The 26109-nt window shown below is 30.0% G+C and overlaps 1 protein-coding gene across 1 annotated transcript in view; it reads left to right on the forward strand.

Annotated features, from left to right (window-relative positions):
• LOC136975426 (biorientation of chromosomes in cell division protein 1-like 1) overlaps positions 1-25804 on the forward strand; it is a 31105-nt gene extending 5301 nt beyond the window's left edge. Inside the window, exons 2-9 of the mRNA XM_067270480.1 lie at positions 6894-7018; positions 10447-10760; positions 16393-18191; positions 18275-18467; positions 18553-18656; positions 18867-18915; positions 23950-24487; positions 25016-25804. Of these exons, the coding sequence (XP_067126581.1) occupies positions 6894-7018; positions 10447-10760; positions 16393-18191; positions 18275-18467; positions 18553-18656; positions 18867-18915; positions 23950-24487; positions 25016-25142 (3249 nt within the window). The 3' untranslated portion in view covers positions 25143-25804. The remainder of the gene's footprint in view (positions 1-6893; positions 7019-10446; positions 10761-16392; positions 18192-18274; positions 18468-18552; positions 18657-18866; positions 18916-23949; positions 24488-25015) is intronic.
• Positions 25805-26109: the final 305 nt, after the last annotated feature.

Here is a 26109-nt window from a genome sequence, read left to right on the forward strand (position 1 = left end):
GTCTTTTCAAAGACCTCGCATGGACACTTGCTCAACTTGTGACCGCCTTGATGTACGAATAAAAGCTGGTGATGCATCAGCAAAAACAGAACTGGAATTACATCATTACAGAGCTGAAGTAACCACAAAAGACATGTCTGATGACACAAAAAATGCTAAAACCTCAGATTCGTATGTTATATCTTTTGACTTGCAGCAGCAAATGTATATACCACAATTAACACACACTGAAATGTATTATGCTCAACAATTGGCATGCTACAACCTTGGAATTCACGATTCAATTAAAGAGAAAGGATGCATGTGTTTGTGGAGTGAGAATTTTGGAGGAAGAGGGTCTTTGGAAATATCATCCTGTATATACCATTATATTACTACTGAGGCTGCTATTGGTGACCGAAAGAAGCTGACTTTGTGGACAGACAATGGTGTTGGTCAAAACAAAAATCAATACGTGATAGCCATGTATCTGGTGTTATTGGCCAATAATGTATTTTCAGAAATAACACATAAATACCCTGTAAAGGGTCACACATTTCTCAGCTGTGATCGAGACTTTGCTCTAATTGAAAAACGGAGGAAAAAATGCAAAGCCTACACACTAAAGGATCTTGTGGACATCATTAAAAGTGCAGGGACCAAAAACCCTTTTACCTGCATCGTATTTGAGAAATTTCATGACTTTAAATCGATTGCCCACGCATTTTTGAATACAAAAGACCTGGGAATCTCAACAGCATCCCAAATTAGACTCTCATCAAATAACTTTGGTAAAGTTATGATTGCTAAAGATGGAGGTAAAGCAGCAAGATGGTGCACTGGGCTTAATGTGCTGAAAGATGGAGTTAGCATTGATGATTTCAAAAATCTTCCACTTCCTCTTGCTCGCTCCCATTTTGGGATTCCTCAAAAGAAGAAACCTGACATTGGTAAAATGATACCATTTTTAAATCCAATAGCACAAACCTATTTCAAGGAGATGCTAGCAGAACCGGATAACTAAATGCCAGTTTATTAATAGTTAACCTGTCACTTTATTATTTGATATTTCAAAATGATATTTGGACTTCCATTAATCTTTCAAATTTGAAGTTTTTAAATACGTTTTAACTTTTATTACACTAAATTAATACCTTATTGATAAAGATTACAGCCCAGTTCAAGTCATTAATAGATTATTGTCAGTTTTTAATGTTAAAATTGATATTGAATTTGTAAATTGTGTTTAATAATTTAAATGTAAGTTTTTGGTATTCAAAACTGTTTTTCAGCTGTAGAAACATTAATTTTATGACTGCAATCGTTTTTGGCATTTACAACTTTATGCACTTGCACAATTTTGGCATTTACAACGTTATGGCTCTAACCCTGTTTTTAAACTTTTTTTGTTTCCTTACTATTATTCGTAGGTGTTTGAAATTAAACCCAATGTTTTATTCCAAACTATAAATTGTTAAAATAATTTTTCTAGCATTTGATTAAAGTTTGTTCATTAGAAAAAGTGTTTTTTCTCTCTCCTGAAAAATTTGTTTTTTGGCATTTACAACCTTATGGCATTGCACGCTTCATTTATTTTGTTTGTACAAGATGCAGAAATAATTTTTAACGATATGATAGCCTCGATTATTATTATAAAAATTTTCGGGCTTTTCGTTAGGCTTAAAATCGACGAAAATTCAACACGAAATGACACGCAACGGAGAAAAATTCAACACGAAGTGACACGCGATGGAGAAAAATTCAACATGAAGCAACACGCAACAGAGAAAAATTTGAACATCGGACAGGTTAATATATTTATTCGTATATAATCGGTAATCGGAACAAATCATTAATCTGAACAACCCCAGTCCCCAATTGATTCCGATTTTCGGTTCTCTACTGTATATTGATTTTAAATGCATGTTATAAGTGAGGGGGATTCTCTTCCTATCATTTTCCTTTTCATTGTTCGGTATTTCCATCCTACTAGACACTACTTCTTGTGTATGTTTGTAGCTTTCACATAACCTACGTATAAGATTGTTGCATCATGCTCAATGGCTATCCCTTCTATATTTCTTATTTTTTGCATTAACACCTGTGTAGTGGAAGAGTGTGTGAATGCTCTCCTGACCAATGCTTTGAAGGCTGCTATTTTATAAGAAAAGGGATCACAGGATCTTATTAGAATATACGTTGAGACAGCATTTGGTTTTCGATACACAGCAGTATGTTCAATCCTTCAATTATGATGTCCACATCCAAGAAGTGGACTCTGTCTAGGCTGTGTTGTTCAATCTCAACAAATAGTCCATAGGGATTGTCGTTCGTTGCGTATATAAGATCCAGTTTCGTCTTCCAAAAAATGATATCATCTATGTATCTCCTATATAGGAGAATATTGGGGAGGAAGTTAGATAGCGTTTTGCTTTCCAACCTTCCGACCACCATTTTGCATAGGTCTCTGGATAACGGACTGCCCATAGGGACACCCCTACTCTGTATGTACACAATCCCTTTAAACTGGAATGCCAAACTATAACATGCTAAGTGTGCCAATTCTAATATATTTTGGTGCATTGATCTATCATCTATTTTTGTAAACAATAAGTCCCTTATTCTCCTATATAGGAGAAACATAGATGATATCAATATATAATGTAGTTGCCAAGAAGTGCGAGATCAATATAGCGTACAGGAGATGTCCATCCATTTACAGCATACTAAGGAGTGGAAAAGACCATCCCAATCTGGACAGATTACTGGAGATCTACAGAGTCCCGGTAGGAGATGGCAGATGCGATAGAGAAATGGTATATGTTGGCTCCACCAGACGTTAGCAGTAAGATTAAAGGAGCATAAGTCAGACATACTACACAATAAATGCACAATAGCCCTTTCGACTTATGCGACGGACCTGGACATCACAGCTGACTTTAACGAAGCGCGTATCATCCTCACCACCCTGCATCATGATCACCTCAAAACGTTGGAGGCAATGGCATTAATTTTAAAGATGAAATGTCGCTTTCCACGGCATGGCAAGTCCTAATCGATGATAGCATTTGATTTTATATTGGTTTTATAATGGTTTAAATTGAATCTAGTGTGCATTTCGAATCTCATACTAATATCCGATATTTGAATATCTTAGAATACATGCGCGTTTTGAATCAGAAATTGAATGCCTTCTAAATTGAAATTCGAAAATTGAATGAACAGCTTGCAACAGTTTCACGTAAAAGCCAGAAGAATAGCCCAGAAGGAGTGTCGAAAACGTTTGCAATAGTAGAACATTTTTGCTCCGGTTATTTGGTTTAAGTAAGTTGATTTTATACTGGAAAAGATAACTCTATTGATAAAAAGTAAGAAAAGAAACTGAAAAGCAGTTAAAGGAGTCAGGATATTTATTTGGATTAAGTGCCTTTTAGGATTCTCAGTCCCATCTTCAAATCAACAAAATTCAATGTTTTGAGAATTCAAATAGAACAACTGTAATGAAAACTTTTTGAATGCAACATCACAAATTCAAATACTTTTTTAAAACAAATTAACAGATATTTTAAAATTATAAACCAAAATATAATACATTATTTTTTTATATTTTTTGTAGTTTTTCTATTTTCTACTTAATGTAGTTACTAGCTGCTTGAGAGTGTCTACTAAAAATAAGGCTAACTAATAGTATACGCCAGGGCTTCTTAAACTTTTTTTTATTCACGACCCCATTTATGATTGTGATTTTTTTGCGACCCCCCCCCCAAAAAATAAAATAAACATATATAAATATTTTGCAATATACATATGAAATACAATGAAAATACACATATTTATTGAAGATATATACAAATTAAACAGTAACTTCTCACCAAAAAACCAACAACGGTGCGTTATCAGATGTAATTACAATTTTTCACAAACGTTTTCGAACATAAAAGTTCTTCATCAGGTGAAAAAACGGACAACTTATACAAAAAACGTTCGATGGAACAGATTTTCGAAAGAGCCGTGCGCAAGATTCAAAATATTACTCGTGCGGTTGTCGTCACCGCTGCGCATGGGCGGAAGTGGAAACTTTCCTGTAATGTCATCCGTCATAAATGAGCATTTGCCATGCGACGGATAACGATAACTCCTCTTTGCCGTTGATACATTTTTTATCTTCACTAAAATTAAATTATTTTTTATTTAATTAAACTTCACTAAATTATTTTTTATTTTCACTAAAAGATCGCTAGGAGTGAGAATTAAAGAACATAAAGCAGACATCCGTCATCAAAGATGTACAACCGCTTTGGCACGTTACGCCACAGATCCGGATATACAGCCAAGGTTTGACGAGGCCAGGATTATCCACATCACACCCCTTATACACCGTTTGAGATGGATGGAGGCGGTACACATACATAAAACCGCCCGAGATAAAAAATGTATCAACGGCAAAGAGGAGTTATCGTTATCCGTCACATGGCAAATGCTCATTTATGACGGATGACATTACAGGAAAGTTTCCACTTCCGCCCATGCGCAGCGGTGACGACAACCGCACAAGTAATATTTCGAATCTTGCGCACGGCTCTTTCGAAAATCTGTTCCATCGAACGTTTTTTGTATAAGTTGTCCGTTTTTTCACCCGATGAAGAACTTTTATGTTCAAAAACGTTTGTGAAAAATTGTAATTACATCTGATAACGCACCGTTGTTGGTTTTTTGGTGAGAAGTTACTGTTTATTTAACACGGTGTGCGATTGATGAGTAAAATATATACAAATTTGCAAAAACAATAATGGTGTACTACCACAGTTCACTCTTGTGTTACAATGGAACAGAGACAACTGAATACACTGAAAAGTAACAACACTACACTAGTTCACACTACAATCAGTGTTGCTGAATCATTGTCTCACTTTGTGTCAGAAGTGACACAAAGTGCAACTCACGAAACTTACGACACAAAGCATGCCATTTTCAAACTCTCACAAATTATTTTCAATATTTTGCATTAAAATCTCATGACCCCAAGATTTCGCTAAGTGACCCCAAATGGGGTTACGACCCATAGTTTAAGAAGCCCTGGTATACGCCATACTATACTATACCATAAACTCTGTATTAGATATTAATATGAAATACAATAATTAAAAACAAATTAAGACAAAAACAGACTTGAGTTGAATGAGAACACAAAATTTGAATAACAATAGATCCCAACCAATCAGTATGTTTATACATAATGAATTGATGGAAATGGGAGACAAACATTGGTACATGAAGTGTGTGTTTACTTACAGTGTGACACACCAAGTTTAAACTTAATTTCTGCTAGAAATTATTTTAATTTTTATTTAAAGTATTAATTAACAATAGCAGTACAAAAGAATGAAGAAGACAGTGTGATATAAGTGTGAAAATCAATACTTTTAGCTGAATTGAGAAGTGATGTTAATGCTGAACAGGTATGGGGTTTGATTTTAACAAATTAGAATAAAAACATATAGTTTAAATTATTGTTCGATCTATCAAAAAAATGATATAAAAGTTCAAAAATGTTTGAATTCAATTAGAACAGTGACTTACATTCATTAAGATACTGCAGCTGTCCTAAAACATGATGAAAACATTTCTTTGTGAGAAAAAGTTAAACAGTTGGCTACCTGAAAATCAGAATTTAATATGTACAGATAAGTATTATTTTTTCGATATTTGCCAGTTGCTTGAGTTCTGGTTAATGGAGAGTCTACTGTAATTGTGATCTAGCACAAATGTATAATTAATATCTACAAAATAATGTAGGAAAAATATCAGATCAACAATCTGTTAAACCTGAATTAATAGAGTTGTTATTCACTGAACTAACTACTCCAAGTAGTAATAAAGGTAATCCTGTTTTTCTAATGAATTTGATTAAGTCAAATCGTGCTGAAAAATTTAGTTTCTTTCTCTTAAACTTCAAATATTGTTTTAACATATAGTCTAACACAATATTTTTTATTTGTGATATTATTGGCTAGATTTTAACTCTATCTGGTAGTAGAATAGTGAGGTAACTTAATATCAGTAAGGTATATATATATTTTTTGTCTGATAATACAGTCAAACCTGTTTTTATGCGGTCTTTTTTTGTGCGATTTTTTTTTAATGCGATTTTTTATTTGTGCGGTATAGTTGGCGACTAGTCTCGTGCAATTTGTCATGTCTCACGTTGACTTATTATAGCTAAATAAACTTATTATAGCATAAATGAACTTATTATAGTAATATTATTGCATGAATATGCGAAAAATGAAATAATTTATTTTTTAAGTCAACAAAACACCACCTGGACAAAAATATGTAAAACAGACGATAGACGAGACGATGCAGTCAAGTGCTGACATCTGTTGTCAATAAATTCTATTTCGTACGGTTTTGAGTTATTTTCTATGTGAGACTTCTTTTATGCGATCCCTATTGACCGCATAAAAAAAAAATATTTTTTTAATTGTGTTGTGAAAACTATTTTTTATAGCCACTCGTGAAGTTTCGTGCAATTTTTTTTTTAATGCGGTCCCTATCCACCGCATAAAAACAGGTTTGACTGTAGTAAGTTTGTCTTACTGAAAGGTGCTAGCAATTTTTAAATTGTAACATGTTTTTAATTTTTTTAAAAATAAAAGCAAAAGACAGTGTTTTTTGCTTGTTATACATCAAAAACTTGGTGTGTCTCATTTTCTTCTTCTATTAAAACATGTAAAATAATATAATTTATATTTTTTGCTTTGTATCTATAATATAATAAATATTCAAAATTTGGAAAAAAAATCAGTTTGATTAACTCTATTTGGTTCATGTGATTTTAAATTTTCAGTAGTAGAAATTTACATTTTGAATTTTAAATATTTGTTATTCAATTCTATTTATTATTCTTATAGCCTGCTTATCAGAATTTAAGACAAAGAGTGGAGATATATGTCTCAAAATTTCTCTCTGAACAAACATGGTGCACAGATCTCAATAAAAATCAAGTTCGTGATAATCTGCGGCGATCAATTAACGAGTAAGTTATTTTTAATGGTGTATTTATTATTTTTTGTTACTCAAATTTAAATGAGTATCAAATGTAAAAATAATTTTTAAGTATATTGTCTGTTGATAAAATTTCTGACACTGTATTGATACTAAGTAGTGTATGTAACACAATAAAACAACTCTCAGAATCACTGGGAGGGATAATCAACTCAACAGAACTTTATTATATCCCAGTAACAGCAAATTTTAATTAAAACTAATGTTTTCCTTTAAAGTATAGGAAGATATTCGGTTTTCTTGCATTTATGATCTTAACAGCTTTGTAGTGGCTAAAGTAATTTTTAACAAATCATTTATTGAAAAAAGCAAAAATGTTTGAAAAATTACACCTATTCAATAACTACAAAGTAGACAAATCACCATGTCAATTTTTATTAGTCACTTAGATCGTCAATGATGTTAGAAATGTAAGAATACCGAATAGGGTAGATGTACCAGTTTTGGCCAGTGTAGTACCAGTTCTGGCCAGAAAACAAATTTAACTTAAAAATATAATCACAAATGAAACAAACTTTTATTATTAACTGTGTGAACAGTTAACAATAAAAGTTTGTTTCATTGGACAGATTTGAATATGTGGTGATTATATTTTTAAGTTAAATTTGTTTTCTGGCCAGAACTGGTACACTGGCCAAAACTGGTACATCTACCCTACATTTCTTGCCCCTTGAAATGGCTAGCAAATCACATTCAAATTCTTGTCACTTAAACCAGGGATGGGCAACTTTTTTCTGTGTAAGGGCTACATTTTAAAACTTTTGAACTTATGCGGGCTGCATACAAGAGAAAAGAGGAAAATAATGTTGGTAAATCACAATTATTTATTCATATATAATTATAAATTAGCATAGGTATACTTAATTTAGCTTCTGGAACTGATGTAAATGTAATATGTTGGAAATATTTGGTTAAATATTCGTCACTGCTAGTTTTAAATTAGTTTTGATGTGTCTGTTAGCCAGTTTCTTGTTTTAATTTTTACTAAATTCATTGCGGGAAAAACTATTCACATACATATGTTGTAAAAATAACGTTTGAATTTTTGTTGCATACTTCCTTAAGCTGGGAAATTGATATACTAATTCATATTTTTAGGTGCAACTATGCAGACATGAATTTAGAGTGAGTAAGAGGTTGCAAGAGATTAGTTTTTGCAAAGGAAAACCATGCACAAGCGAGAAGTGAGAAATAACACTGACAAGAGTGAATTTCTGGTTCTCACACATATCTGACAGGTTTTGATATTTATCGCATCTTGCCTCTTCTTACCACATATTCCTGCTCAGAAAATTTGCTCACTCACGTCTGTATAGTCGCACCCTTATGCGAGGCAGGCTACAAAAAATATTACCACTGGCCGTGGGTTGCTCATCCTTGAGTTAAACCAACCTTTGTCCACCCTTCTGTTCATAATAACAGTAACATTTTTCTTTTTTGTTATTTCCTCTCAGGTTGTTTTTGATGAATTAATAATTAATCAACATTTATGTTTTATCGTAATTTTTATGTTCCATTTAATAATTACACAATCTGTTTGCTATTTAGAATTCAATTAAAATGTGATTTTTACAGCTGCAAAGATAAATACACTGGTGTGCAAAACTTAAGCAACAGTGTAATTTTTAAGCAGACAGCCATGAAATTGTAGAAAAGGGCTTTTTGCGATCTGTATAACGAACACTCAATTCAGTAGAAAAGTGATTTGTATGCAAATTTCAGAAAGAAGACATCACAGGTGACAGAGGACATGAAAAATGTGTGCAGTCAGCGTGTGCGGTGCAAGACTACAATAAAAAGAAGTACAAAATGTGCTATTAAAGACATTTGTTGCAAGTTCAATGAGTTTGTACTGTACATGCAATACGACTAAAAGAAACCATATGGATGACCAAGTTAAAATACAATATGGCCACTGGTATGTACAGTACCTTTGAATAGAGGACAAACTTCTTGGTCCTGCAGTATCCACTATTCAGAAATTATACTGTGTACATATATGTTAAGACGTGTTATATAATATGATAAGATTCTGAAAAGAAAAATCTATTAATTTTTCAAAATTTTTTTTTATTAGTAAGATACTCAGTGCTAGAGAGTGCTTCCCATTCTGTAATGTTATCTTCCATAACAGATGTAAATGCTATAGCTACACCCTCCTTGCATTGAGTATCATTCCTTGAGTAGATTAGCTTATATTTATTGTTTAGGTTTGTCTCTCCAACTTTAATTTTCTTGGTTTCAGTGATACCTGCCATTTGTACATTATGCTTTTCTAGCTCTTCAGCTAGCTCTACTTCCTTTCCATTCAGACTTCTGACATTGATAGTACCAGCCCTGATTTGTATTCTAGTAGCATATTTAGCACTATGTGTCCTGGTTCCCTGACCAACTCAGTGGGGACCTTGTTGACCCATATAATGTCCTAGCTGGTTTGACTTTCTATTAATATAATATACCATGTTTAAAAGTTTTAACCAATAAACAGAACCATTATGGTTGGTTAATCCTATAACAGCAGCCCATTCTCGTTCACTTTGATAGCCTGGTTAATTGGCTATTTACTGCCAGGATGTCCTATTGGTGAGTGACGAATGGATATTAGGGGTCACTCGCCAATAGGATGGAATGGTTAGTCCCCAGTTGGTTCCTCAAGTGCCTGACTGTCTAGGAAATGTGAGGATCTCCTGGTTGAAAGGCTCAAACTTTTGTCAACCCTTTTAATACATAAATACTGTAATTCTAAAACATTTTGTTAACAGCAAATCATTTAGACCCAGATGCTCTCATTGATAGATAACTTCTCTCCCCTTTTTTTTCAACCAGAGTCACCTGGGGCAGATAACGTGATGACTTTAAAAGCTAATGACTAGTATTTCTTGCACTTGGGCCACAGTTTTACAAATGGTTTACAGAGTGGTACTTGAAATTGAACCTAAATTTGAACTCAATCCAGATGTAATCAGATTTTAATGACCAATAATTTTTACAAATTTTAAAAAAATTGTTATATAGAAATTTTACTTATATCTTTGGCTGAAAGAGCACTGTGTAAAATGCAAAAATTTATTATAAGGAGAAATTTGCTATACAAGTTCATAATATGAAAGTTTGACTGTATTAACTATAAATCTGTGGATTATGTTTTTATAGTTGTACTACTGTTCTTGAATGTGTAATGGTCAAAAAATAAGAATAAAATTTTTCAAATATAATTTCTTTTCAAAAATCCTATAATTTTTAAAAATTTTATTTTTTTTGCTAGGCATCATGAATTATTTGAAAAGAATTGCAAATATATTCTTATTAGTATATTCTACCCTGTTATATCATTTATGTGTTTAAAATACTTTGTATTGGTTCTACTATTTATTATAATGAAAATAAACATTTTTTTAGGTCTGGTATGTTAGCATGGGGTATGGATCATTTAGTAGAACAGGTTGTAACTCCTAAAATTTATCAAGTATTCTATCCTAAAATTGAAACAATTGTGAAAGATTATTTGGGATTGAATAATATTCAGCCTGAACCAGCATCTGCGCCAGCACCAACATCAGCACCTCCACCACCACCACCACCTCCACCACCTCTTCCACCTGAAAATAATAATTGTGATAAAGTTTCAGAAATAAAACCACCTGAACCACAAGAAGAACCAAAATCTAGTGAAAATGAACTATTATCTGAAACCAGTTCGATTGTTAAGACAGGTAAATTTCTTTTTTCTTAGACATATAAATAAATATATTTACTAACAGTTTTATATTATATAATATAAATATTAATGTCCTTTTTGTTATTTAACTTATTCTTATGGCATTGGGTAAGATGGCACCATGGGACATCTGGAGGAGGAATATGCCATTAGACTCCTTCCCTTCCAATACAGTAGACCAAAACACAATTCAGAGATGTAAATTTAATGTACAAATTCAGAACTAAACTTTATTTACACAAAATAAGCATAGAAAAATAATAAATTTAACAAACTGTGTAAAAAAGTAAAACTTTCTATATTTAAAATCTGAATGACTTGATTCTGCACAATCTGATAATGTAGAATCCTGACATATTTCTATATACTGGGAAATTTTGGTTAGGCAGTATATAGTTGAGACAATGAAGAATTTGTGCCTGTTTAGTTCAGAAATGTTTATAAACAAGCATTTTTCTGATATGAATTAACAAATTTATTAAAACAACAAAATACAGTGGAACCTCGCTTAATGCGCATAATTCGTTCCAGAGTCTTACTCGTAATGTGAAACACTCGTTAAGCGAAACAATTTTTCCCATAGAAATTAATGTAAAATATGATAATGCATTCCATGCCAAAAAATACTCAAATGTTTTATGTATAACATTTATTCAAAAAAAAATTGTACACTATACACTGTTAAGGAGCGTGAATCATCATCATCATCTTTTCTTCAAGCGCGGAATGAACCATCCTGGAATGAGAATTCTATTTGCAGAAACAAAAAAAAAATCACAGCTAATATATTTGATAACCATTCCAAATGATATGCCAAATTCTTGGGTTATGTAAAGGCTATAATTAAATATTAGAAATTAATTAATTTGACAAGGTAGGCAGTTATGTTTCCATCTTGTATTAAATTTAATAATTATAAATAGTTAATTTTTAATTCAGACATTTCTAAAATTTAATTTGGAATCAGTCATTAAATTTAATGACTCAAGAATTTGGCATATTGTTTGGCATGTTTATTATATAACAAGCTATGGTTGTTGATATTTATAAGTAATATGTGTGAACACAAGTTTGGAAAAATATGTGATCACAAGTGACGCTAAGATGCTAGCAGAATGAGTGCTAAACACAGACTGATGGAGCATGCCACATGCGCCAAATTCAGGACTTCCCCTCTCCTCATCACTTGTTATGTGAAACATTGCTCGTTAAGCGAGGCAAATTTTTACAATTTGTTTTGCTCATTATGCAAAATACTTGTTGTGCGAGGTGCTCATTGAGCAAGGTTCCATTGTACATCAAAATTGTCAATTAACAAAATTTTAAAATTGTATAGAACAAAAACTGTTGCCAAAGATAAATTTTTGAAACAAAAAATATGATTTATTCATCTAATTTGTGGAAAATTGCTTAAACAATTATGAATGCATATTTTCTGAAATAACATTTTTACATATAATGATAGAATTAAATAGTTTATTAGATGGTCTAACAACTAACAATAAATGCATTCATATGCTTGAATTGAAACTACAGTCTTAAAGATTTTATATTTGAAAAAACTGTCAGGAAATAGGAAGTCAAACTGACAAATTATTGCTTATGATGATTGATAATATCTTACTGTGACATTTTAGAGATCATACTGTGAATGTGAAATAATAGAAATTGTGACTATTGTGAAGAAAAAAATCACTTTGTTGTTTTTTAATTATACAACACAAAACATACACTACTACAAGATTTTGCATGATGGCACGATGGCAACAAAGTTCTGAAATGCTTATCCTACTGGATGCAAGTCTATAAGTGTAAGGCTGAGACTCCACTAGCGTAAAAATGGATGTAAAACCCCTCTCCGTAAAAGCTTTTAATCACGTAACCATGATATTTTACGCCTGAGCAGTTCATAAAACCAGTGTAAAAGCGAGTTGAGCAGTGTTCAACTTTCAACACAAATACAGCCATAAAATGGAACCATCCCACCAATCAGAAGTCACTGAAATCTAGTTCATTGTGACATAGTGCGAAAATGGCAGAAACAAGCTTTTGTGTATGTTCTCTCGTGGCTACTCCAGAATAGATCTGGAAAGATTTATCAAAGACATCTGAAAGTATTTACGTATCTATGACAAGCGGTATCCTGATTATAATAATGGCTGCCTAAAACACGCAATATGGACTGCCAAAGGAAAATCTTTCAATTTAGAGGAGTATGTAATAAAAAAGCTGAGCTTATAAGTGCTGTATATTATCTTAATAATACAATAATAAAAGTTAATATATGAAAGTAAAGATATTATTTTTACTACATTTGTAATTATAGTACAGAAAAAACTCGTAGAATATAATCATTGTCTTTATATCGATATATCATGTATACAACCGCATAGGCGTAACTTTGACAGCACCGTCGCCATAAAATCTTTGCTAGCAGGGCAGGACCTCCACCACAATCTGAGTGCAAATGCAAATAGGTCATGTGATTAAAAGTTTTTATGGTGACGGTTTTTACTCTCATTTTTAGGCTAGTGGAGTCTCAGCCTAAGAAACCTCTTTGAGAGATGGCTTTGTAATTTCAAATGCCTTCTTTGCATTTGAAATTACAAAGCCCATCTGTTGCAAATATCAGGAAGAACTGATCTGTTGATGCTGATTCATTGAAGATTTTTAATATTAATTTTCAATAAATATTGCTGAAATTTTACAGCTGATATGATAATGAATGATTTTATTATAATGTCACTGTCGCATCTTATTTTGAAATGAACTTATTGTATTTCTTGTAATAATTGCCCATCTAATTTGTATTGTGAAGTAAACTGCACCTGTTCACCTACTGGTAAATATTGGTATATTAACAATGTTTGATATTATTGAATAATTGACTATTGTAATGGTACATTATAATTTCATGGAGTTCAAGTAAATTTGAATTAGAAGGTCCCATGTACACTGTTGACTTCTGACATTTTTTTACATGGGAATTTTTTGGGAAATAGTTTTTTATGAAAGATTGGTTTGGGACCTCCACCAACAAGGGGCCTCAAACCAATCTTTGCCCACAGGATTGTCATCAATTGTCCTTTTTGCCCATAGGATAATGCACCATTGTACTATTGATATTATATTTTTCAATATCAAAACCAGAAAAGTAAATACAGTGGGTGATTGGTTAACGAAAAAATCAGATAATGAACACTTTCACAAAAGATTTTTATGTTCGAACAACAATACATATTTGGATAATGAACACCACAGAACACAAGAAGTGACATAAAATAATGAATATGAATTGGACTTCCCTTTGTCTTCAGGCAACAATTCAAAACTTTTTGGAGTGCGGGAGACGTTGATATTGACACTCAACCCAGTATATACTGATCAGATAGTATTCCTCTGAACTTTGAAACTCCTCCTTGTAATTCCAGCCTTTTATTTTTCTGACAGAAAGAATTTTTTAATAGTATTTGTGAGACTGTTGGGCAGGCACTCATTAAGTTTTGTGTTGGTTCTTATTTCCGAAAGATGAGAGTATAAAAGCAAAGGTAAAACAAAGAGAGAATGGGCAGATGTCTTTTGATGTTGCTGGGCAGTATGGCTTGAACAGATCTACAGTAGGCTGCAGTTCAATCTTATCTAAGAAAGATACTGTATAATCAAGAAGATCCACAAGCTAAAGGAGTAACAAAAATCACATCTGAGAAATAAAAAACATTGAAGAGCTCATAATGGCACCTGAAATGGATCTGACGACAGAAGACTGCCAAGAACTCTTGAATGAAGAACACCAAGAAACTCGGCGCGATATGTTTTATTCTGAAAAAGAGGATTAATGCCGACATCTGCTATTAAAGATGTTTTGAAGAAATGAGAGGATGCCAGAACAACTGTCTTAGAATGGCATCCAAACCAGGTTGAGATTAATAGGCTCAGGGATCTCTACAACAACAATGCTATTAATTACTTCTGAAAAATCCTGAAGGAGAGAGAAAAGCAATTGACAATGGATAGATTCTTTAATGCCCCACAAACAGAAAAAACATGACTTATTGTATTTCTTGCAAGACTGTATATACATGTGTTGGTACGACAATATTCTTGCCAAAGACCGTATAAACGTTGCGAAAAGTTCACTGAGTTCAGCGTTATATCCACGTTTGCTTGTCGCAAGTACTTTCGACAAACCTTACTGTCGTCATCTTCAGGCGAGTTCGTACATGTATTTATAGTTGTATATGCATGTATTTTTATTATTACATATAAATAAACATAGTAAGAAAGTATATAATTTTTTTATTTTCGGGGGTCTCCAGAACGGATTATTCAAATTCCCATAAAGTTCTATGGTAAATCGATAATCAGTTAATGAACAATTCGGATAGTGAACTCAGTCTTGGAATGGATTATGTTCGTTAACCGATCACCACTGTACTGGCTAATATCATTATTGACATTTAATATTAATGATATCGAGAATTAATATCAAAATTTATTAAGATGATTAAGGTACTTTATTCAAATTATTTTTCATATATTTGTCACAATATCCCAATTTAATTAGGTTTATGCAAGTTCTTATATTAGTTTGATATCTCTTTTGGAATCATACTTTTTTCCTTCTTGCAACATCAGTATTTTTTTATCTCAACAATTGACCACCAAAAATGGAAAACATTGTCCAGTGAACAATTATAACAGGAAATATGGAATTTTCACCAAATTATTTTATACAAGTGAAAAAAATAAAAATACAAGATTTCAGATATGTTTTAGTCTTACAGATACTGTATATCTATGTAGATTAAAGTGTTGTGTTAATTTTGTCATTTTCAGGAATGATATATTTTTAATAATATTTGTTAGAAATTTCATAATCTACATCAATATTACAGGATCATTTTAAGTAGAATATATAGAACAAAAATCAAAATTAGCAGACCTTTATTCTTGTACAGTATATTAGTCTATTAATATTGACTAAACTTAGTACTATTAAACTTATTATTACTGTTTTAATTTTTGATTTGCTTGCTTATATTCAGAATAAGTCATTAAAATCTGAACTAGGATTATCTTAAATAATATAATTTTATTTACATATGTTAATCCTAGTTTAAATTTTAATGACTTATCCTGAATATATGTAAGCATAAATAGTACAACTTTACTTATATGCATAATTTTCCCTAATCCTTTGAAACTGTAATAAAAGTTATACAAAATATTTTTTATTTAAATAAAATAAACTTTGAAATTTTATCCTTTAGTGATAAGTATAAATTTTGCTGAAGAGAGCAAAGCATACAAGGACACAGCAGTGATTGACTATTTTAACTTTATTGTACTGTACAAGGAAATGAAATTTGGGTCTCTTGCCTCTCTTCAGTGCTTTATTACAAATCTTCGACTTTAATAGAATTATGTTAATGAGTACTGGATGAATCAATTTTGTGTACATAAGCTGCTAAATAAAATTAAAATGAAGTTAACATAAGGCTATGACATTGGTATGTTCCTTGTATGATTGTTCTCTTCAGCAAAATTTATGCTTTTCACTAAAGGTTATCAAGGGAATAAGTAACAATTTGAAATTTTAATATTAATTATATAATAAATATTTATAGATGATGATAATCAATCTACAGTTGCAGAAAAAATACAATTGTCAACAAATGAGTTAAACAGTGAATTGAAATCTGAAGAAACTCCAATTGAAAGTAAAGGAGGAAATAATGAAAATGTTGAATTAGAAATTAAAGTTGATCAAACAGATAATTTACAGTCAATAAATAAGGATTTAAATGATAACAAAAAAATTGAAGAAAATAAAAGTACTGTTGAGAAAAAAATTGAACAGGATAATCAGTCTTTAATGGAAAAACCTAAGGCTTTAAAAGAAAAAGATAAAGAAGTTAAAATAAAGAGAGACAGAACTTTATCTGAATGTAGTGATAAAGAAACACCAAAGAATGCAAATGATAAGAAAGAACAATTGAAAACTGAAACTAGTAAGAAAACTGTCTCTCAAGTAACTAAGAATGAAAAAGATAAGAGATTGGAAAAGCACAAATTTGGGGAGAAGTCAAAAATAGATTCATCAAAAACTAAAGATTTGAAAAAGCATGATTCTGAAAAAATTGATAAAAAGAAGTCTGTAGAAAGTAAATCAAGTTCAGATTTGATGAAAATGAAAATGGGAAAATCACAAGAAAGTCATGGAAAACTTCATAAACATGAAGGATCGGTTTCAAAGATTAAATCCTCTTCTCATAACAAAGATATAAAACCTCACAAAAGTGACATTAAAAACAAATCAGATTCTAATGTGAAATCCCTTAAAACACCGGAGAAAGTAGGCAAAGGTGATAAATCTAAACTTAAAAATGATTTGAAAAGTAAAAATGATAATGAAAAAACTAAATCTCCAGTTAATGAATCTAAAATGAAATCATTTCAAGAAAAAATTATCAAACATTCTTCAGATAAAATGAAATATTCAGATACTAAAATGAAATTGCATTCCAAGAGTGAAATAAAATCTAAAAGTATTGAATTGAAACAACCAGAAGATAGCAAAAATATAACTTTGAAAACAGATTCATTAGATAAACAGAAATATTTAACACCTGATAAAAAGAATATTGATAAATCAAAATCAGTTGAGAAACAAGACGATAAGTCTGATCAACATTCAGAAAATAAAAAAACTAAAATTGAATCTAAATCTGTTTCAAGCCTTAAAAAATCTGAAACAAGTAAAGAGAAACTGCATAATAAACTTTTGGAAAAGAGAAAGAAAAAGGAAAATGATGCTAACAAGGAATATGAAAATCAAAAGAAATTAAAACTTCAAAAAGATAAATCTAAACTTGATAAAGTTTCAGAGAAAAAGAATTCTGATAAAAAATATAAGATTGATAAAATGTATGATGTGACCAAAAAAGAAGAAAAAAAGAATGAAAAGATTAAAGACAAAAATATTTCAAAATTAAAATTTGAAGGACAAGTAATGAAATCAGTCGGTAAATCATCAAAATCAGAGTATGATGTAAAGTCAAAAATGCCTGCTGATATTCAGAATAAATCTGAAAATATTAAAACATCTAGGAGTAGTTCTGATAGTAAAGAGTGTGAAACAGAGTCGACTTGTATGAGTACCTTTAGTCCTGATGTGTGCAGTGAGGCAGAATCAAGAAGCAGCAAAGAAAATGATATTGTAGAGACTTCAAGGCCAATATTAGGGCTATCACCATCACAAGAAGAAAGCAGCTCTGAAGATATTTTTGAAGGTTTTAAGAAAGAAAAGCAGAAATCAGAATTAAGTAGTCAGATTACAGAACAAGATGAAATTCAGCTAATAAAGGAGGATCTGATGGATTTGCAGTCAATGGATAATGACAAAAATATATCAAAAAGCTCCCAGGTTGGTATAGGTAAGTGAAAATTAATATTTTAATTATTTTGAGGATTTCTATTTAATATTGATTGTATTTATTTTTCTGTTAGGATGGCCTACATGATTTGGCAGCTGGAGATGAAGAGGAAGGTGCTTGGTCTGATGTGACAATCAGTTCAGTTCATACCAGTGATTTATCTTCTTTTGATGACCGTATCAGTCTGTCTTCCAGTGAAGAAGTTGAATTACCACCAAAAGATGATATTACTCACAAAGAGAAGAAGAAAGTGCCATTGAAAGAGAGCAAGTCAAAAATAATTATAGTAGTTAATTTGAAATGTAAATTGATATTTTTTTAAAATATTGTTTTACTAAATTTTATCTTTAGTAAAGAAATTAACCAAATCCCAGGATAGTGATGAGAAAGAGAATAGTGAAGTTGTCATTGAAGATGACAAAAGTAAAGAAAGTCTTAGTGATAATAAGCCTGAGGTTTGTATATTATTAATTTTGTATTATTTTTGTTATCCATCTTGACGTAGATTTTAATTTTTCTTTTTGGTTGTAATTTTGGTCTGATACCTTGAGAGATTATAAATGTGCTCCACTATAAGTACAAATTTTTAAAATTTACTTATAACTAATTTACACTTAACATAATTATTATTTTAAACTAAATAGAAATTTATTCAAATTTTTCAGAAATGTGAAAATTCTGCATTGGGTGATCAAAATCAGGAGGTACTACAAGGTAAGAATGTAAACTTATTATTATTATTTTTTAAATACAAAGCAATTTTAGAAAGATTCTAAATCATCAACATCAAGATTAATGAGCTGAAATGATCATTCCAATTTGAAAATAAATTTTCAGATTGTATTACTGAGATAATATTAAATGTTCACATCATCATCACTCTAGTTATCACAAATATATTATAAATATTTGTGTTTAGAGTATGTTTAACACTAGTCTACAAATTGATTTTTATTAATCTCTAGATATAAAGAGTATTTTCTAGACTAACTTTTCATGATGATTACAAAACTGTTTTCAGTTTTCTATTACATAAGGATTTTAAATTATGATTATTATAAAAAAATGCTGAAAATATACATAAATAGTAATATAGTTGTATAATCCTACATCAACAATAACTTGATACATAATTAAAAATGAAACTAAAAGTAGTAATTAAAATTGAGGAGAAATTATTTTTTTTTATGTATTGTATTAGACATATTCATTCATTACAAGGGGGAAATACATTAGTATGAACATTGTTATTAATATACAAATTATAATATATCAAATTTTTACAACATACAAAAATATCTTTCTATATTTATATAATTATATTCATAACTTTTAAACATACAAAAAGAAACAATACAATTTTTTGAGGCACACCCTCAATCATTTTTATGACAAAGGTATTTATATGAAGAGAATTGTTTTCTATACACAAAATGAGCAGTTTTATCACTCTTCTTCAGCATATAAATAATCGTTTCAATTCCCTTTTCATTAAGCTACATTCTTCGTCATACCATTTATTCGAGACATTACCAACAATGGGCATTATTCCCTTCGTTATAAAAAATTATACTCAATTGCTTTGCCATTTCTGTTAAAATAGCCATAAAAATATCCAAAGGCAGTTTGATCATAGGATTCTGATCTATTAATGAGTCTGATAAACTTGTAAACAATTCAGCAACATTAGGATTCCATGTTGAAGTTTGAAGTGCAAATACATGAGAAGGTTTCCTAGCTATCATTTTGGTACTAGTTAAATATGTCAAAATAGGAAAATGATCAGAACCTATCATAGATAAAACTTGAAAGTCAACAATTTCTTCCAAGAAATGATTATTTGAAACCAATTGAAATCAATAATACTAGCTCCATTGTGAGAAAAAAAGATAAACTTCCCATATTTGTCAATGATAAGAATGCCATTTAAACAGATAAATTCATTATCCATACAAAAATTATATAACAATTTTCCACAATAATTAGAAATGTTATCTTTAGAGTTTCTTGTAAGAAGCTTATAATTATTAAAATTATCACATACATAGTTGAGATATGCTCTGATTGTCCCATTCTAGCATTAAAATCTTCACATAAAATAACATTATTATAGTCATATTTATATATTCATCCAAAATCTCCAGTACATCTATGAAAAAAATTTATCATACTTATCATCAGGAGGAACATGAAGACAACTAAGAGGATGTTTTTAATGTCCATTAGATATAATATATTGTTATCTATTAATAATAATATTACAACTCTAGACTGATGTAATATAGATTTCAATACAAAAATATCTTTCTTTTTTAACTTGATAAATTTTGTCATCTAAATTACATGCATAAATTATACCATCTACTATTAATCTATTATAACAAAATTTAATACTTCTAGTGCCTTTTAAATGTAATTCATTAGCATATAATCTTAATTTCTTTCTAATCATTCTAATAGCTACAGAATAATCATCATTTATAAAAATATTAGTACCTTTTAAATTCCTTGTATTCTTAAATTTTTCTTTTATCTTCTGGATTTGTCAGCTCACATATGACCAGTCTTTTTGTAATGATAGCTTACCAACTCTATAAGCCTTCTTAATATTTACTTCAGACACTTTTAAACTATCTTTAAACAAATTTTGCACCAAAACTATAGCATCCTTATCACTTCTATTATCTGGAAGACCAGAAATCACTATATTATTTTTTCTTTATCTTTCAACTTTGACAGTCTCTCAAATAAGTGTAGACAACACTTTTTCATATCTTCAATGATTTACTGTTATATAAACTAGTATAAACATTTTTCTTTCCTCTTCAAGTACCAAGATCTGAGATTCCAAAGCTACAAGTGCCATATCAATGTTTTCTACCAACACCTGGATATTTGACAGTTGTTCTAAAAGAATTTGTAATTTATGATTAAAAGGAATTTGTAATTTAAGCAAAAATGAATACCTTCTGAACATCAATTTCTTTTTTAGCTTGGAATAAGGTGCTCCAAAAAGTATAGAACCACTGCAAATTTACTTTATAAAGGTTAGGAATTACACATATGATGTAGCTACCTTTCTTATATTGCTCAGGATTTATGAAAACATAATTTGTTGAAACTCATAGTTTCCTATATCGTAGCAAACAGCAGAAATTGTAAAACAATTGATTTTAAGCACCACAAAAGTATAGAATCGACTAGTAAATGAATACAAGACACATTAAGTACTACAAAATAGTTTAATTGAGTAATTTATTTGCTTACTGCCTTTACTAATAACATTGAAAATGTGATTTGGCATGGTATCAACAAGGTTTTTTATGATTGATGCCTCAAGGAAGTTTCAAGTAGTGACAATTGCTTGTTTTAAGTGTTCACCAAAGTTTCTTCACAAAAAGTACTTGGTCTCTTTTCGCCAGTAGAACACTAAACCATTTAATTAATTTTATTTTGTTTGAAAAGATTACCTATACAACAAAAAGATTGTTATTTCTTGTGCTAGCACAAACAGGTCTAAACGAAACAAAAAACTTACCTCATTCCATTGAGTAACTATATTTTTCCTAGCAAAATCAATCAGGAAGCTTTGTGCTCAGGCTTAAGAGCAGGGCACTCTCATTTAAGATTGAACAATGTTGTTGTTGCTATGTAAAACATTTCGAACAGTTTTGTGATGTTCTTGAATTCCCAAATTTTACGCGTGGATGCAGTGGAATTAGAGGCTGCATTAGTAATTTGTCTGTGGTCTTGGAGGGTAAGCTTTGAAGGGCATCCACTTGTACGCTTTGGTCCCTAATTTGCAGTATTTGACAAATAATGCTGAACTATCTTTTTTGAATGTTTGATGCTGTTTGCTACTATCTGATGATTTGAACCAGTGCTTCTCAAAGCTACAATTTTCCCTTTCTCAAATTTGTTAAATGGGTACCATGAAGCATAATAAAAAAAATACTTTTGCATTTAAAACTTGCAAGAAATTGGTGATTCTAAACTTATGTAAATTGACTTTATCACTATTCTGCAGTCAGCCATGAATTAGTTTTCTAAAATTATGTTTTTGCAAGTTAGATGCTGAACTATGCATTAAAAAATCTATTTCTATTTATTAGAGCATGTTCTGACCTCAAAAGACCAATTTTTTGAGCAATTCTATACTTTTGTGGAGCACCTTATATGAAATAATTACTTGTTTTGCTATGTCACTCATAATCCCTTTATCTTTATTCTGAGATCACATTTTTATATTTTTAGTAAGTGATTCTTGAGAAAGTGGGGAGAGAGTTTTTTTTTCTCAGATGTATTAGCCGTAAGTTCCAGAAAGAAAAAATTACTAAAATAAAAAAAAGTTAGTTGTTAATTTTCTTCACCAGCAACCTTTACAACCATAAACTTCAGGAGAAATATATTACACTGAATTAAGTGCTGAAATGTTGTTTAGTTGACTGTTGGTTTTTTTTACTGTTGGGCATCCAACAATAGTCAGCCAGCATTGATTCATTCCAGAAGCCTTAAAAATGTTTTTCTAACAGTTTTATATCTTGTTATATCTTGCAAGAACTAACAGTTTTATATTCTTGCTTATGATTGACTTTAGGATGGAATGAATTCTAAATGGGAATGCAAAAGGCATAGTTTAAGTGACATGTGGCATTCCATTTTCTTATATGCATCCAGCAACTCCTAGACACCCTCCTTATAGTTAGTTAAGAGACTTGATGTTTCTTAGAAAGTTAACACAAAACCATTTAATACTTTTCAAGCTCTCATTTCTTTATCATAATTTTTTAAACATGTTATCCCGAAGTAAATCTCTGATCTTATGTTCAATTAAGGCTCTCTCCTTTAGTTTCACAGCAGTGATGTTGGAAAAATTTATTGTTCAGAAACAGAACAACAAATTCAATAAGATAACTATGAAAGATAAAGCAATATTATGTTTATAGTATATATGGTTGTAGGAAACAGAATCTCTAATAATTATAATATAAATGTTTGCATTATTTAAGAAGATTGTCTAGACTTTTCAGCTGATTTAATATTTGTACTTGTAAAAAGCAAATTAGATTAGCAAACTACACTCTATCTCATCTAAGCTGATAATGACATCAATACTGATATACAATAGTGGTTATATCTTTATTGTGTACTTTGTTTGTTTTCATACACTAATAGTTTTAAAATAAACAAAGTATTATCATATTGTTTATTGTGAATAATTATATAATGTAAGGACTTCTGTAAATGAATTTTATGATGGAACTATATTGTGTGCAAGTATATTGGAGTTCTTGGGTATTTTTCACCTTTCACAGTGGTTTTATGATGTTATGTCATTTACATCATCTACGTCACTATCAACTTAGTTGAGATAGAGTATACCAACAAATCTCATTATAAAAGTTTTCAACTACATCAACGAAGACTAGAGTTATTAGATGATGTCACTTTTAATAATGAAATACTGTTCCGGCTATAAAATTGACTAAAATAAAAATAATTTTACATTACACATGAATACATTTGAAAACTTTTTAGATTTATATATCAAATTGTTTGAAATTAAAATTAAAAATGCAAATGAGAGGCATGATAGATTTCTTTTGTTGTCTTGGTAAAAAAAGTAATGTTTTAAAAAACGAATTTAAAATCTTTTGATATACATCTAAAATCTCGGAATATTTTAAAATTTTTATATTTTCATATTTTGATAATTTTATAATATAATAATTTTATGCTAAATTACAGAGAGTAACAAAGAAGAAAATTTGAGCTCTAAGCCTAAAACAGAACCTAAATGGGAGCTTCGGAGACAGAGAAAAATTAATCCTCGATATGCATCGGATGAATTTTCTTCTATCTTTAATAATAGCAAATGGTCTTGCAGTAGTTCAAGTAGTGCTGATTCTGATTCTTCCAATCATTCAGATAAAGCTTCTAATCAAGAGGCTAAGCAAAGTGATGATTCTTCTTCTGCTAATAGTGATAATGAAGAAGCTGAAATGAATAGTAAGAAGACAAAACGAAAGCATTCAAAGAATTTAGAAATTGAACAGAGTAAAGCAAAAAAAGTAAAAGAAAATCAAGAATTGAAAGAAACTGTACATGATAAAAAAGAAAATTCTGGCAGACTGACTCGATCAAAATCTCTTGACACAAATTTTTCTAATAAAGACAGTGATTTGGCTTCCATTTCTGCATGTACTGAAAATGAAAGCAGTAATACAGAAATAAAAACCAAAACTTCTGAATCAAATCCTTTACCAGATAGTTCAAAGGAAGTAAGGTAAGATAAAATATAGTTTTTATAAGTTTATAAAATAAAGACAATTTTCACAATACAATGCTGACAATGTAACACAATGCAACTAAAGAATGATTTAGTCTGATTGTTTACTGTTATAAATTAATAAATCTCACAAAACAAATTGTAACATTAATTGATAATATTTAAATTAATTTTATCTAACTTTGTATTTATTCAAAACAACAAACTCTTTTAAATTTACATTATTTATTTAAGGCTAGATTTTTTCAAATAACATTTAGTCTAGACATCACGTAAACTTACATTATTTCATTAATTAAAATGCAGGCATTTAGACTGCTCTCTTGTACTAATATTAATAATTTTAGAATTAAATTTAAAAATTAAAGTGGATCCTATTATTTTTCTTATACATAATTATAGCCTGAAAAAATTCAACATTTTATTATTTATTAAAATTTGGCCTGATTATTATAAGTTATTTATATTTGTATTAAATTAATATGTTACTTTAAAAATTTGAAATGTTTATTTATTTAATTACAGGAATAGCAGAAAAGAAAACGCAAAACAGGATTTGCATAGCAAAACAGATGAGTCAGACATACAGATATGCACTAGGAAACGTCAGAGAGATCTTTCTCCCAGTTCATCTAAACGGAAACGGATCTAAATTGATAATTTTCTTCCAAGGTGACCTATAACATTGCTGTGGTTTTCCATACTAAATTTTGTAACCTACAGTTTGTTTTATAGCTTGATTTGTTAAAACAAATCATGGACACTTCTTCAAGTATGATATTCAAATCATTGGAATGTCTATTAAAAAAAACTGTCAGGTTTTCTTCCAATTTTTGGAACAGACTGATTTATATTAGAGAAATCTTTTTAGGAAAATATTTTGATAGCTAATCATTTGTAAATAATTCATTCATGAATCCAAGTCCATATAAATCAACATTTGTATTAATTATGATATATATCATAATTCATCATTTAAGTTCTCAACATTCATCATTTAAGATAAAATCTTGAATTTAATATGTTAGTAGACTCACCAGAAAGTATTAAGAATATTTAGATTTCATTATCAAATATAACTGACAGACCTATAATTAAAATTACACATTTATATATAGTAAATGTATCTTTTTAAATATGAATGACTCTCTCAAATATACTTATATATGCTAATACTCACTTTTAATGTAAGATTTATGACTAAATTTGTTTACATGAGTGTTGTCTCATTCACTTATAAAATGTCAAATTTATGTTTCAATTGTGTTTTTATCCTTTGTAGATCATTTAAATAAATATGATCATTTTTTTATACTGATTAAGTATAATTTACCTAAAATTTTGACATTGAAAAATAATTGTAGCATGTGTTTGCTTAATATATTTCTGCATCATGCATTTATACATTGATGCATACAAAATCTCTTTTCATTTACATATCTCAAACAAGATTGCAAATAATAATAATATGTTCTCATTTATTTTATTTTACAGTGTGTTTCAATTAAGAGAGAAATATATGCTCACTTTTAACATCTGTAAATTTATACTTAGAGAATATTTAGTTTACTTAATATTAAAAAATTAGCAATAAAAGTTGTTTCTATAGCAAATTATTG

This window comes from Centruroides vittatus, unplaced genomic scaffold (assembly GCF_030686945.1).
Source record: "Centruroides vittatus isolate TY-2023 unplaced genomic scaffold, ASM3068694v2 contig_371, whole genome shotgun sequence".
Lineage (NCBI taxonomy): Eukaryota > Metazoa > Arthropoda > Arachnida > Scorpiones > Buthidae > Centruroides > Centruroides vittatus.